Source organism: Aspergillus ambiguus (assembly GCF_047715705.1).
Source record: "Aspergillus ambiguus strain CBS 117.58 unplaced genomic scaffold BDV59scaffold_23, whole genome shotgun sequence".
In the NCBI taxonomy this organism is placed as follows: Eukaryota; Fungi; Ascomycota; class Eurotiomycetes; order Eurotiales; family Aspergillaceae; genus Aspergillus; species Aspergillus ambiguus.
The window spans coordinates 372,485-387,764 of NW_027395536.1; the positions used below are offsets into that span (position 1 = coordinate 372,485).

At 50.9% G+C, this 15,280-nt stretch overlaps 3 protein-coding genes across 3 annotated transcripts; 1 reads left to right on the top strand and 2 right to left on the bottom strand.

Annotated features, from left to right (window-relative positions):
- Nucleotides 1–630: 630 nt before the first annotated feature.
- On the bottom strand, nucleotides 631–8,613 carry BDV59DRAFT_181704 (1-phosphatidylinositol-3-phosphate 5-kinase FAB1). The gene is made up of 2 exons (XM_073690278.1): nucleotides 1,031–8,613; nucleotides 631–976 (listed from the first exon to the last, which is right to left on the bottom strand). The coding sequence occupies exons 1-2, from the start codon at nucleotides 8,341–8,343 to the stop codon at nucleotides 856–858; spliced, it is 7,434 nt and encodes a 2,477-aa protein (XP_073546528.1). The 5' UTR covers nucleotides 8,344–8,613; the 3' UTR covers nucleotides 631–855.
- A 161-nt stretch (nucleotides 8,614–8,774) lies between these two features.
- On the top strand, nucleotides 8,775–12,780 carry BDV59DRAFT_63511 (uncharacterized protein). The gene is made up of 2 exons (XM_073696808.1): nucleotides 8,775–9,128; nucleotides 9,194–12,780. Exons 1-2 carry the CDS (start codon nucleotides 8,976–8,978, stop codon nucleotides 12,509–12,511), a joined length of 3,471 nt encoding a protein of 1,156 aa, XP_073546529.1. The 5' UTR covers nucleotides 8,775–8,975; the 3' UTR covers nucleotides 12,512–12,780.
- Nucleotides 12,777–14,272, bottom strand: BDV59DRAFT_63508 (SUR7/PalI family protein). The gene is made up of 2 exons (XM_073696807.1): nucleotides 13,937–14,272; nucleotides 12,777–13,885 (listed from the first exon to the last, which is right to left on the bottom strand). The coding sequence occupies exons 1-2, from the start codon at nucleotides 14,072–14,074 to the stop codon at nucleotides 13,043–13,045; spliced, it is 981 nt and encodes a 326-aa protein (XP_073546530.1). The 5' UTR covers nucleotides 14,075–14,272; the 3' UTR covers nucleotides 12,777–13,042.
- Between the last annotated feature and the right edge of the window lie 1,008 nt (nucleotides 14,273–15,280).

Sequence of the window (15,280 nt, forward strand, 5' to 3'; positions counted from 1 at the left end):
CACGGCATGCCGTGTGATAGAAGCCGAGACGGAATAGCCTGAGTAGAACCGGCCATTCCGTACAGTCCAGCATGGACAACAGTATTACCCTTCAGTGTGTGAAGGGAGAGCAACAAGAGTGCAACACAGGAGCAATGAGAAAGGAAAGGAGGGGAAATTCTCATGCGGGGGAACAGACAACAACCCTAATTGTCAACCGAGGTCTGCGGCGGAAATCAGATGCTGCTGATGCTGCTTTCCCCTGCCGGACAGGCAGCCTGCATGAGGCGCATCTCTGAAACGCAAGTTGTGTATCTCGTCCATGCGGCATGTCCGGCGCGTATGCAGGGTGGACATCAATCCTCCATGAGACATCCTCAAGGGAGGAGAATTGCTTTGCGAAGCGAAAGAAAGAACACAAACAGAAGAATCCAAAGAGAAAAATCAAAAAGCCGAACCGACGGAGACAAATGACCTGCATCTCATTGAGCAGTTGAGGGCAAATCAAATTCCCGAAGCGTCCCGACTTTGCCCGAGATTTTCGGGTCTTCTCACGCCGGTGGAACGGAAGTACATTCCCATTCCATTTCGGTTTTCGTCCGGGGACTAGTGGATGAAGGCGTATACTTTCCTCTTTGGAATGGTGATTACCTAGAAATGTGTATTTCTTGAAGATCGGCTTGTCTTTCAAGTATAACCAGCACGTGTGCCGCTGGTGTATCGTAGTTATCACATAAGAAACAGAAGGCTGGTCATATCTACATATGCAAGACTTCCCTCCAACGCCTTTATCGCCTTCGTAAAGTGTACATCGTCGCATCGTAATTCATACCCTATCCATATACAGATCATATACATCCCCAGGTCAAGCACCACTCAGGAACCAAACGACTCCCGTTCCCCGGCATCGCCATCGGCGCCGGAATGGCTTTGGCTTGACTGGGGCTCTATCGGAGCATATCGATGCAGCTGGGACTGTTGGAATTGGTGCCAACAACTATAACGGGTTAGCTTGTGTACTACTCTCGCAATAAATCGCGATGTCTCGTACCTAGGGGCTTGGAGCACATAGCGAGCCATCGCCTCGCGGAATCGGCTCTTATACTCTTTCGGACTTGTCACAGTCGGTCGATTCTTTCCGCCACCGGCAAAGCCACGGTCCTTGATCCAAGACTCCAACTTCTTATCCCACGTGTAGGTGCGAATGCAATCAATCACACCAACCACCAGCTCTGACCGGTTCTCGTCAATGGCGATCATGAGCGAGTAATCCATGACGTTCTGCCGGCCCAGGAACAAGGTGTCATTCCACACACTCTGGCTCAGGAGTTTCTTCGAATGCTCTCGCGCAAACAGCGGCGTCTCGTAAATGAAGTCCACCATATTCTCATCCAGGAGCACCTCATCGCGTTCCCCGGTGCTCTGCACCTTGCGGTTCCTCATGGATCCCTTGAGGTCAAATATCCGCGTGGGTTCCCGGTCGTAGAACAGGTTCTCCATCAACAGCAGATACCAATTGAACTCTGCACCGGTCGCAGGGTTCTTGATAATCACTTGGTAGAACCCAAACATCTTCGCGATCGCCGACGGAAGCTCGTGGAATAACGCCTCGGACATGATCTGGAAATACGCCGGGGCAAATTTGAGGAATGCCTGAGTTTCGATCGCCGCCAGAGACTTGAGAATAAAGCGATCGTCTAGCGTCTTCAGGAACAATGACTTAGTCTTGCCTCCCTTGGAGTCCCATTTCGCACAGCGAGACAACGACTCCACGATCCGCTCGGACACGCCGCATTTCTTGCGTAGGGCATCAAACTGCTCCGCGTAGAACACCTTGCAAAGCATTTTCGCCTGCCCTTCCTGGAACTGGTACTTCAGATGCGTGCCGGTAGACCGCAACAGGGCATGTTCAATCCGAGCCCCATTGAAAATTTCTGGGTCCCCTTGCGGATCCAAGTCTTGGTCTTGCTCTTCGTATCGTCTCTGGATGCTCGCTAATTTTTCCTTATAATCCTGTGAATCCAAAGCAAACGCTATCAGCGAGCTCGGTTCGTCCTCGCGAACAACAATGTCGCAGTCAGCAAAGACGTGGTCAGACATCGCAAGCGGATAATCGAGAGGCGTCCATCCACTGGCCGAACGTTCCGACCAGAAGTTCGTCAGCAATTTCAGGAGCGTGCTGCGTTCGTGTTTCGGTAATTCTTTCAGTTCCAATTGCTCCTCCTCCGGTGAGATTTTGGGGATTTCATCACCAGATTCGGTACGCTGAAGTTCGGTCGAAGTTCGGTCTTCCTCGCTAGGGACTTCTTCCCCTTCACCGTCAGAAGAAGTGTGGTCCTCGGCTCTACCAGTATGTTCTTTCTCGCTCTCAACAGGTGCTTTGGCCGGGTGTTCAGCCTCTCTATCCTCATAAGGCCTCTTTGTGAGCTCATCGCTAGCTCTACTCGAGTCTTCCACCGGTATCAATGAAGGCATGGAGTCCTCTCCATCCCCAGAGGGCTCCCGCTCTTCGACTGCTTCTCTAACGTTCTTGTATACCTCCACAATCGGCTTCGAGCTTGCCAAAGGGTACGCACGCGAATGAGATCCCTTTGCGGCTCGCTGAGCCCTTTCTCGTTGACGTTCCTTCTCAAACTCCCGACTGAGCTGCTCGAAGTGCCTGGCAAGATAAGACACCCGGGTAGCTTTCTTACTTGGAATCGATCGAGGTATCAGAGAAGGCCCTTGGGTCAATTTCCCATTCCGGAGGGCGCTCAGGCCAAGCCTGTCAGCCAGCTTCTTATCAGGAAGTCTCGGTGCACCATCAGAGCCACTAGGCTTCCCAGACCCAATCTTAATTGGTTTGAAAATGGAATTATCGTTGTGAACCGTCTTCTGCAAATGTGCAGGCTGTGACTGTGCCCGTAGTAATGGCGGAGAAGTTGCTTTGCCACTCCGCCGGGCCGCATTCTCAGTCGGTCTGGGGATGGCGGAAGGGATGTGAGTGGGCGTGGTAGGGACCTTCACAGGTTGTTCGGTCGGTTCGCTCCCTTCAGGTGGTCTCCGTTCCTCAGTTCCTTTTCCAGCCGGCATCGGATTATCCTTGACACTAGAAACTACTGGCGCCGAGTCTGACCGCTCTGGAGAAGTTCGCATCTTGGCTTCCATATCAGCGTGTTTCGAAGACAGAGCCAAGTCAAGATGCTGGATATCTTTCTGCTGTGTAGCATCTTCGTCGTCGCGCGGGGGAAAATGTACTCTTTCGTCCGGAGATGGAGGAGAAGTCGTCGAATCTGTCTCTTCTATTCTTGGTTGTTCTTCGCCTTGCGTTTTGTTCTTCCGAGCATGCTCCTCGACAACGGACACCAAGACATCCTGTGCCTTTTCTGGGGAGAGCGTCATACGACGCATTGGACGTGTTTGCTGGGGCTCCTCGGAACTCTCGCTTTCGGCCTCAGTGGGGGTCGTGGTAATCTCATCGGAAGTAACTGAAGCATCCTTGTCTAGGAAGATCTTCTTCAGCTGTAGGGTCGCTAGTCTCCTGATATCCTTCTCAGAGGGGAAGAAATTCTTCTCAAATTCTGCAAAGGCCGTATCCCACTCAACAACCTTCTCCTGCACGGAACGAAGTACTTCGTTCAAAGGAATAACTTCCCAGTAGCGCGAGTCCATGTACTTATCTTGCAACTGCTTCACGAGAGAAGAATGGTCCTCGTTTGCTTTTTTAGTGAGGTACTCGATTTCTTTATTGCAGTCGTCGGCCAATTTTGGTATGACGCTGTCCACGTTGATCCCCTTCAACCGCAGCTTGACGGAATGCATGAACTTGTTAATGCGCTGCTCCATTTTGAGGTAGACCTCATTTTTCAATATCAAATCGTTATCCACTTTCCAGGTGACCCGTGTTCTGGGTACAATGATTTCCAACAGATTGATCGGGTCGTAGCGAATTTGAACAGCAACATCTTTGAAGCCGAAAAATCGTGTATGGTCACGTTGCAAGTCATGCGGGCAGACACCTGCCCGGGCATGCAGATTTCGGCCCCAGAAAGAAAGCTCCAAGTATTTTCCAAACGAGTATTTCCAAGTGTTGTCGGACATTGGGGACACCTGCGTCTCATTGCCACATATCTTACAAACGCTCCACATTAGAATGATATCTTGTAGACCAGGAAGTTTCGCAGGGTGTGCTTGAGAGAAGACACTAATCTGGGCCTCTCCGTGGACGAACTGGCGGTGATGCTCGGACATTCGTTTCTCGCAGCCGTTAACATTACAAACAGCATTGGCATTGAGACATATGTCCTCAACGAACTGACCGAGGGTACAATCGGCATCAAATATGCTATCGTCTTCGTGTTCGTTGTAGTACTCAAGAGCGATGAGGTCAGGACCGGCACATGGGATGGACGAAGTAGTGCAGACGAGGCTAAACAGAACGACAATATTCTGATGCGCGTAAGGATCAAACATATCCACAGTTCCAGAGATATAAGCCTCCCATTGCCGCTTCTGTGTTTGGTAGTGGTGTAATGCTCGGTCGTATTCAGCATCGTGTGCTGCGTGCAAAATCTCTTTGACTTTGGGCGGCGCATATTGAGGTGACTCATGAACCATTTCAGACGTTATCAAGACGAACTTCTGAGGTTTGGCTTTCTCATCGGACAACTCAGGTACATTCACATCCTGGTCGCGTAGACGTCTCAAATAAGCTAGTCGCCGTTCCATTTCCCTCGCACGCATAAGTAGATAAGGAGGCTCGAATTTGACAAACGGAGAGGCAGACAAGATCTTTGTTTCATGGTCCCGGATAATGTCTTGGTAATAAGTAGGCATTGGGACATCATCAGGGACTTCGGTAGCCTCGCTAGTAACAGAAGCTTTCATGGTCACAATACCGTTCCCTTTTTTCTCGTCAGAGTCCTGAGAAGACGTAGGTGCAGCATTATCGTCTGCTTTGGGGGGTGACATAGTGCTCTGACGTGTCATAATAGCATGCTTCGTCTCAGCTTCAGATTTGGGTGCTGTTGGTATCTTGGCAAATTCATCCCTCATTAAGCAGGTTTCCAGTCGAAGATTATAGACAACGTAGGCCAAAAATTCGGTGATCCGTTTCACCTTGGATAAAACCTCGTTATCACTTCCACGCAGAACGATGGTACAGCCCAGTTCTTTGCGACATCCAGACAGGTACATGTAGGTCTTCTTTCGACCGTTAGACACGTAAGTCTTGACGTCGAAACTGCCACACTCGCTGGTAACAGGAGTTGTCACCAATTTGTCCATAGACGTAATTATCTTGGTTTGAGTGCAACGGGAAACAGCTTCAAGCACAGATGATTTGACGTTCAGGACTGTCGCAATTTTGGCCTTCTCCAATAGTTCAAGGGCCAATCCGGAAACATTCTTCTCTACCAGAAGTAAGTTGGGCTTGAGTGCAGCTATGCGGCTAACGAGGTTTTCCAGGAACTCGCGCTCTTGGCGAATGAGTGGCTCCAGGCTCATAAATTGTTGTTGATGACGGGCATATTCGAGGGGGAAAGTGATAATCAATATTTTCGGTTGTGGAATACTCCGCGGCATACTTTTGAGCGCAAGGTTCTTCGTAAACACCAAGCCGGAGACATAAGATGTGTCCCCAGGTCGGCCACCCAGAATCTTTTTCAGTTTTATGTAGTGACGAATATCCATATCATCCCCGTGGTGGACATCCGGGTCAACATCATCGGCTGCCTTTAGGAGAATAGGAAGAAGCGCAGTTTCCCAGCTATTCGCATGTGGTACTGCGGCGTCCTTGAGAAGTTGCCTTAACAGCTGCCGAACGTGATGCAAGCTAGCTTTATTGAGTTCGACCGGTGGAGCACCAGCACCTCTCATTGAGGAGCTCCTCGTCATCTTGAATCCACTTGGAGCGACAGCGGTAGGAATGTGGCTGGCATTTGACTGGTCATATATAGCGAAAGCACTGTCCTTTGAAGCTCTGGGGGACTGACGCTGGATGCTACTAGCCACACTGAGATTTCGTCGACGAGGTCGAGGAAAATTTACCGCTCTCGAGCTGCTGATGCTGCCTTCATCGAATTCACGTCCATGGTTATTGTTGGTGCTGCCCACACTTCCAAATGCCGATCGGCCTTTCTTCATGGCAGCAAGAATACCAAAGCCGCCAAAAGCTGGCCTTTCACTGTCGGCACCGCTTTTAGATAATGGAGCTTCTGATGCAGCTGCCATTATATTAGGCTGTTCGTCACCGCTAGAAGCATCATCGGAGAGATACTGGGCAAGATCTGGGTCGATAATGTTGTCCTTGTGAAACGCGGAGAGGCGAGATGCAGAAGCCGCATCCTCCGCATTGCGGCGCTGAAAGGGAGCCCGGTCGTCATGATATGGCTTGAAGTTCCGAACGTATTGCTGGCGAGAGTGGTGACGCTTATGCCCAATCGAATGTGTCCTTCCACTTAAAGACGATTTCAATGACCTTGATGACGTAGGCCTTGCTAGGGGTCGATCAGGACTAATCTCGAGCACAGCGGACCGACGATTGTGTCCTTCCCCGGCACGCCTCGTCGCGGGAATTGCCATTGTTGGCGTCTTCAAAGCAGGCTCTATGGATTGAGACACAACGGATGACGTGTCATCGTCATCGACAGCAAGTGAGCCTAATTCCGAGAGTCGCGGGTTGACTGCTGGGCTCTGTTCGCTGTCCGAAAATTCAGATGAATCGTCGTCGTGTCCGTTTATCATCGCTTCACATGGTTTGCAAACCCGTATGGTACCGGGCTGGCCGAACCTTTCACCTGGAATTGAGAGTGTACACTTCGAATCAAATATTTGACCACATGTACGACAGTGATGCTTTCGCCGAAAGGTAGAGAAAGGCTCTCCACAGTGGAAGCAGTCTTTTGAATTCTCATCCCGCATCCAAAATTTACGACTCAGCAGCTTGTTTCCCAGATGCGGCATGTTACTGTCACCCCCAGGAGGGCGCCAGGGCCGGTCATCTTGATCATGGCCACGGTCACTGGCCTCCACATTCAGAGGCGTCCAGAGAGGCGAGCTCACTGTCGATTCGGTAGGAGTTAAGGACCTCGGCAGAGGGATGCGCCCAGGAGGGTCCCGCCTCTCATGAAGCTTTTCGGTCAAAGAAGGCTTCGAAGAGTCTCGGGAGCGAGAGTCGCCATCTGTTAAGTACACAGATGTAGCACCAGTTGATGGGGTTTGTCCATCTGTGAATGTATTATCTCCATTTCCTGGCAACTGCGATACACTGTTGGACGCCGAACCAGCTGTAGTACTTGACTTGTCTGGGTTGAACGAAGCTGTTGAGTTCGATCTGACCCGTTCCTGCGTTATGGAGCCGCCATCTTGAGAGCCATCAATAGAGGGCTTGGATTTCCTGATCGGCATTGGGGAAGAAACATCAGTCTCACGAGACACTAGGCTATCGGATCTACTCTGGGATTGAGAGCCCATCGTGGCAGAACGACCACCTTCTCCAGAGCCTAATCCGTCAACAGAAAGATTCTGGGACTTCGGTTGTATAACAGGAGACTGGGTCATTCGCTGACTCCAGCCTGAAGTGCTCATAGAGGCCGTCTGAGGCGTTTCGTCCTTCTCGGTACCCGCAAATTCATTGGTGTGCAAGCTCTGGGAAGAAATATTGGCTGAGTTGTTGTTACTTGGAATGTCCTTTATAGCGTTGACATTAACTTCGGTCACCGTAGGATCGACTGCCGCTGAACTTGTTGTTGCTTTTTGCAAGGGCGGAACGGGAGATTTCAACGCAGTGGAGGCAGCAACAGACGCTTTGGAGGAAATGCTTGCCGTTTTTGACGAGACCTTGGAATTCTTCCCAGCACCTGCCGTCTGATAACTCTCTTGCGTGGGCTGTTGATGCACAGGAACTGGTGATTGTATCCCAGAATCTTGGGTGGGCGTCAAAGGAAATTCTTGGGCATCCGAGGTGGAAGAAGGTATTGAGCCGTGAGAAGGGCGCGATAAAGAAAGCTCCCGCGGAGGGCTCTTGACTTTGGGATCATCCGCTGGACCTTTCTCTGTCGACCTTCCCACCCCGCTAACTATATCTCTAACTCCGCCCACCGAGGTCCTAAATCGACTGTATAGCCCACTGAGACCTCCTTGGATTTCATTCGATAAGCTCTTGTCTTCTGTCGCAGAGGTGGGCGCCGGGGGGCTGGTGAAATCGTTGAAAACGGTTAGAGAGTCCGACTGGTAGGCCGCGGTATGGATTTGGTCAAGAGCAGCGTTGAGGCCTTCTCGCTCTGCCTGGGTTGATAGAGAGGACCGTGAGCCTCTTCGTCCGAGAGGGAGGAAGATGGACGACGCCGAGGGACTCGATGTCCCTTGCGACCGCTGCGAAGCCATAGTACGCCGTCGCAACTCAGGATTTATGACTCGTCAAGGATCGGGGAGGGCGAAGCAATCCGGGCTAGAGGAAGCAAGCGGTGGCGAGCATTCACGATGTCAACAACGGAGCGGTTCCGATTACTCGGATAAGCGACTGACGGGATACGAAGGACGTGCAGTGGAAAGAAATGCGATAACCACCTGGCTCGACATCCTCCAAGGGCGTGTTGGGGCTCTATAGCACTAAGATCGAGGTTGATATAGAGACCGTTTCTGAGACGCGTTGAGATAGTCAAGAGGATGCTTTTGTCATGCATGTGCCGCTGCTGCCCAATGACGTGTTTGTGGCACAGCGTCTCCGCTCTGTGGCTGATGTCAGGTCCCGTGGGCGGTGAGGCGCGTCCCTTCGCGCGTCTTTCAATTTATGGGTGGGAGTGGTTGACTGTGATATCGGAACGATGCTAATGATCACTCAACCGGAGGGCGCCTCTCTCAGGAGTAAGAAGCTGTGAGTCTGTTTGCCTCATTGTGAAATAGCTCTCCTTGATTTCCTTCCTCTGTGTGCAAATCAAGAGACAGATTAACTCGCTTTCGACAATATACTATGATGCTTTCCGTCTCCAGTCGAGCAGCATCTCTTCCAGTTCGCAATGGCCTCTGGTTTGACGCCGTGGATAGGTCCTCTGGTCGATCAATGTCTTTCTTCATTGATCAGTGGAAAATCCGAGGAGTCTAAGGTGGACAATGATGGGAGAAACGTCCGTTTCACGATTCGGTCTCAGCAGTCTGCTTTGATTAACAGCGTAAGATCCCCATGCAACATACAAGTATTCTCTTTCTTTGACTAATGTCGCATTACTTTACTTAGTGGACCGAAGGCGAAAGACCGATCCCTAATCTGAGCGACTCGAAGACCCAAATCTCCGCCAACCTGTCGCAAGACTCCGTCAGCACATATCGAACACAATTTCCTAACAACCCCCTCAACAAAGATGTAAAGGGCTATACGGTTGAATTATATGATTTTGATGTGGTCTTTGACTACTCTGCATCTCGGCCAGATGCTTTTCTTTACGTCAAGCGTTTTGCAATTGCTTGGGACAGAGGCAAATTCAAAGGACCACCGCTGGGCAAAAAACTGAGAAAGCACCCACCCACGGCACTTGCTATGAACAAAGCTGTTGAGAAATTTAAGCCTCGGACGTCAGACCCTGCAATTAGAGAAGCAACCGGCCCAAATCTGTCACAGCATGATGGGCCTTCCCAGGCACCTGCCACGCAAGGTTTGCCGCTGTCTCAGGCCCAGACATACTCCCAGACACAAACTCAGGAACATTTAATACTTAATGCTGAGGTAGCGCACGTGAATTATCAAGCCAACGGCGCACCATCCGCAGATAGCCTTCTAGGACATCTAGCGGCCCGTGAAACACCAGACAATGAAAAGACACCCATTCATGATGCTACTGAAATTGAGATCAATAGCCAGCCTTCCACCCCTCCTGGAGACTCAAGATGCTCTGGTCCAGGACCCGTGCCCACTGTGCATTATCAAACGTCGTCTGCTTCTCCGTCCAAATCAGAAATTCCGACTGGTCAGGCCCCTTTGGCGCCAGAGAGCGAACACATTGGCCGTGAAGCGGAAGAAGTGACTGGGATGGATGCCGATCTGGGTCAGAATAGAGAGGTTGAAAGAGGCCTTTCGGAGAGACCCGTCACACAGCTAGCTGAACAATCTGACCTGGGAGATTCTGCTGAACATCTCCCCCGCTTACCTCAAAAGACAGATGGCACAAAAAAGGCCTCTGATGCATATTCACGCCCGAACCAAATTGACCCTTGGAGCGGTATGGGAAATATTCTGAAACACGATATCACGGTACCCAGGAACCAACGACAATTCTTTGAATCGGACAGGCGTGTCTGGGTACCTCCCCCTCCCGGTGCAGGAATGCCACCGGCATGTGTACCTTCAGAGCTTTTGTCTCAGTGGAATCATATCGTTTTGCAGCGAGCTCGCTCGAAAACCGGGGTGCAACCGACACCTGAATCGGCGCAGGACAGACCATCAGAGCCTATCGAACCAACTTCCGATGCTGCTGAGTCTAGCTCAGAATCGGAAGATGAACACTCGTCAGGTACAACACTTTACTCTTGGTCTACGAGCTCTGTGAGATCTGTGCGTCCAGCGCTTCCCGCAGACAGTAGCCCCGTCAAGTCGAATTCAAAGCAAAAGTCTCAGTCGCCGCAAATCCAAGAATCTGGAACACAGGTAGACAGAGCACAGACGAATGGAGCCATGGAAACTACACCCACAGACGAGGATGAGAGTAATAAACCGCAGGACACTGCGTTGGACAAGGACGCTGCAGGGGAGCCGGAAACTGATGTAAATGGCGTATCCTGTACTCAAAAAACACGGCACACGTCTGCGCGGACCACTCTAGCCGAATCTGATGCGGAAAGTGAGGATTCGGTCATGGACACCTCTGTCCCTTGTCCACTTGTCGGTTCCTCCCAAGCATACCCTGCCAGCCAGTCAGACCAAGAGGTCAGTAGCTCAGGACCACCTCTTCCTGAGACATCGTTACAAGAACGGGTACAAGTCTTTGAAACGCCCGCTGCCAATCATCGTCGCCTTCCCTTGAACGAACTGGCCAAGGGTGACGAACGGAACAACTACAAGAATCCGCCTCAGGAGGGCAAATCCTCATCTCAATCACGCATCTTCAACACGTACGCAAGTCATGACGGTGCAGATATGGACACGCAAGATGCACCGCAAGCTTCCCAGGTCGATAGTGAGAGTCACCATGTCGATATCATGGGAACACAATTGAGCAACGTGGCTTTGCCTGCACAAGGTGCATTACCATTCTCGTCTTCTGCGGTACCAAACTCGACGTACCAGTCAGATACCTCTTCGAAACCTTTTTCCTCCCACAACGAAATTATTTCGTCGATCAAGTCAGAGGAGAAATTACAGATGGCGTTTGATAGCTCCGCTCCCGACTTGTCTACGCAGGATATCGCGCCGTCGCCATTGAAACGACCCGCTTCTGAGGTTGGCACAGAATCCCATTCCATATCAAAGCGCCACAGAGTCGACAAGACAAGCTTGCGCCGACGAGAATCGACTCTGCCTGTACTCAACGTCGTGTCTCGCAGAGAAAGCTATATTACCCAAACCAAAGACGCTGCCGAAGCGCAAAGGGTATTTGAAAAGTTCCGAAACGACTACCCGAGCTATGGTGGCGATTTTGCGCATTTTACGGAGCTGTGCTCGAAGCTCGAGGCTCTGCGCTCACGGGACTGCCTAACAAGATCTTTCTTGTGGGATGACTTCGTAATCAAGCACCTAGAGGCTTATGTGCCGTATCGTGAAGAGCATCTTTCCCAGGAATCCAAGGTCCCATCATACGAAGAGTTCTTCCTGTCCAACTACAACAAGCCGTCATACAAAAAGCGAAGCCTTACCGCTGGCGGGATCAAAAAGGCCACATCGCAACACATCCCCGCCGACGGCTTGAACACTTTAATGGATACATCTCCACTCCGAAATGGAGCAAATACCTCGTTCACCGGCAGCCTGGTTGCCAGGTTCTCGAATTTCCATGCGCATTCCTTCGGTCCCGAACCTCAGGACACCGCATCCGCATCGGATCGCGACATCGACCAGATGTCAATTGCGACATCTTCTCCCATCGAACAAAGCAAGACCGGGCAACAGGCATCAGCCAGAGAAGAGAATTCCGACTCAGACAATGAATTGTTTGTCAGGGCGGACTCACCAGGCTTTTCGGCCTCTTTAGAGCCAGAGTCCGACCCCAGCGACCAACAAGTTAACACTGGGCCAGTCATTCCCGAAACTGAAAGCGAAAATGAGAATGAAAGTGGGAACGAAAGTAGCGGGGATGGTGACATGATGGACGAAACGCATGAAACTGCCAGCTTGGAACTTGGAGATGGGACAGGGTCCGACAGCGACGAGGAGGAGAACTGGTTCGTCTCACTCCGACACATACGCGAATCCGGCGCCGGTTGGTGGAATGATCCGAACACGCCGCTGAAGGAGTGGGCAAAGGCAGACCAGAACGTCCGGAGCGAGCGTGTGTATCGTAAGGACTGGCGCCATATGCCCGTTGATCAGAAGGGAGTCATCCAACCGCGGCGATTGGGTTTGTGACGTTTGATTTTCCCGATACGTTTTTCCTCTATTTGCTATGCCTTTCGCTACATACCTAGGTATGTTTGACTTCGATATGATATCCCAAAGGCGTTTGAAGGTATGGCGTCGTGAAAAAACTTATGGATGGTGCTTAATCCTGAGATACCTGGCTTTCACTGCACGAGCAAACCGACGGTATTATGTATCAACAGATAACGGAATACAGATTTGGAACCAGATAAGTACTTTAATCAGTCTGATACATATATTTTGTTCATGACAAAAGGAGGGTATCTAGCTAAATCGTAGACGTCTATATCCATGATAAAACAACAGAACGAATGCAATCGAAAGTCAACTAATACAGTACAAGTTGTGATAAATGTCCTGAGAAATCATGCATATGGTGCAAAATGGCGTTATACTCGTGAATAAACCCGTTTCGTCCAATGGAGCGGCCCGGGCGACTGGGAGTTTTCTTTTTGTTAAATTTTTTTTTTTTTTTTTTTTTTCATATTATGGTGCTTGTTGGTCCCGTCTAGCCACCGCTCAAACATGACGGAAAGGCTCGTAAGCGTTCGTTCTTTGGGTGGTGGGGGGAGCGGGAGGGTAGGAAGTGTTCTGGTAGGGCGTTCCATAAGGGCCCAGGGGCTCGTAGGTATAGGGGGCCTTTTCGGCGGTCACTGCACGAGCGGCATTTTTGTTGCGATGGTTGTAGGGGGAGCGGCCGGAGCAACAGCAGGTGCTGATCATCCAGAAGAGGCAGGCTGCAAGCGAGAAGGCGACAGCCAACCAAGTGGCGACATACATGTTCTTTCCCATGCTGCCGACAATACCGGCGGTCTTCAACTTCTCATTGAAGACACCGGCGATGACAGCAAACAGAGCGGTGGAAGTAGCCGACGCAGCGGCGGTGAAGAGGAAGGCGACAATGGCAACGATGGTGGTGACACAGCTACCCCAGCGACTGCAGATAGCGAAGATTCCGACGACGAGCTCGACGACAGTGGCGACGAAAGCGACAATGTAGGCGACGAACATCCACTTGGAGACATTCTTGTAAATGTTGAGAGCCTTGTCGACGCCGTCGGGCAGGGCGTTCTGGAGGCCGGATTGCTCCAAGTTCCAGACTTCGAGAGGGTTGAACCAGAACATGCTCTTGGGCTTGGAACATTCGGTGACATTGTACTTGTCGTTGTTGTTGACATTTCCATCACAGTAACCCCAGAGACCGATGGTGTAGAAATCCATCAGATCGAATTGCTTCTGGACCTCCTGCAGAGCGGACTGAATATCACCATCGTCGACACTAACGCCGGCGCTGTTCAGCGCATCGGTGACCTCGGAGGTGACGGAGGAAGCCGTTGAAGAAGTGACATTTTCCAAGTTGGCCTAGGGAAGTTAGAGGGGCGGCTTGAAAGAACCGGGGAAGGCAGAACATACACGGAAGAAGTATAGATCATTGAGGGAGCTGGAATTGGCATTCGTACAACCCAAGCCCACCATGATGATGCATACTAGCGATGCGATGGTGAGGGCGTAGGGAGTGAGAATACAGAGAAAACGGCCGCCTTTGCCCATGATGACGTGATGTGTTTGTTTCTTCCGATGCGTTTGTAGTTGTTTTAGTGGTCGTATAGGGTGTTGTCGGGAGAGGATGTGGAGGAAGAGGTGGTGGTCGGAAGAAGAGAACAGGTGATGAAGAGATAGAGAGAGAGGTAAACAACGGCTGGAGATGGAGGAGAGTGGATTGTTTATATGGCCCACGACGGTTGATCATCGCACCTTCCTGCGGCCTCTCAGGCCTCCATCGTTTTTCTTAATTGGGGAGGCGCAGTCAACCCCCGATCGACGGGCCAATTAGCGGGGCCTTAGCTAAGCACCGCCTGTTTCTATTCTTATTTTTCTCTCTTTTTTTCTCCTTCGCAGAGGGAAATTTGGCTCCAGCCCTACTTTGCACCTTCGCCACGTCATGAGGCTGGGGCCATACGCGTCCTTTCATCTCATCCACCCACCACCAGGTCGGTACAACCGGTCACAATCAGATTGTGGCTTCATCTCTTTGAATCAGCATCAATACCGTTGAAACTCGTTTCATATGCTTGTGGACCATACACGGCAGAGTCTTGCGAGTCTAGACGGAACGTACGCCGTGCAGCGTTCTCCCTCAACAACAGACACACAGGCCGTCATTGCAGTCACGGATTTTAGTTTTGGACGATCGCAACCCAAACAGGGTTTGTCCTCTGGTACAGCCTCGTTGCCAAGACCTTTCCCCGTCTGTCCCGTCGGCTCCAATAAAATCAATCCATCGGGTCAACAAGGGACATGATTCCATGCCGTGGAACATTCGAACATTCCCTGAATCCAATGCCAAAGACAGATTCTGGAATATCAGATATGCGCTTTCCATATCAAGCATACGTTACCTCAGCACATTCACAGTCTACTTACAACTAGTACTACACTCCACGAGTACAGCATTAACAGCAGTGGGTCCTCGAATCAACCGGGGAACGCTCCCAACTAGATCAGTGATCATCCAAGTCATTAAACTCTACTATTTTGGTCATCCCGATCATCAGAACTCCCTAGGCACCTCCATTTCATCCATCTCCATAGCAGGACACACTCTGCGCCGTACACACTTTATTTTTAAATTTAGAGCCCCTGCCAGAAAAGTCCACCCGGGCCGACCTTCTGCATGCAATCCGTGCACGAAACGGTGGGTCATGCCGTCGCCTCGGGGGGGCTTTGCCAGACATCCCACGTATATCATGGCGAACC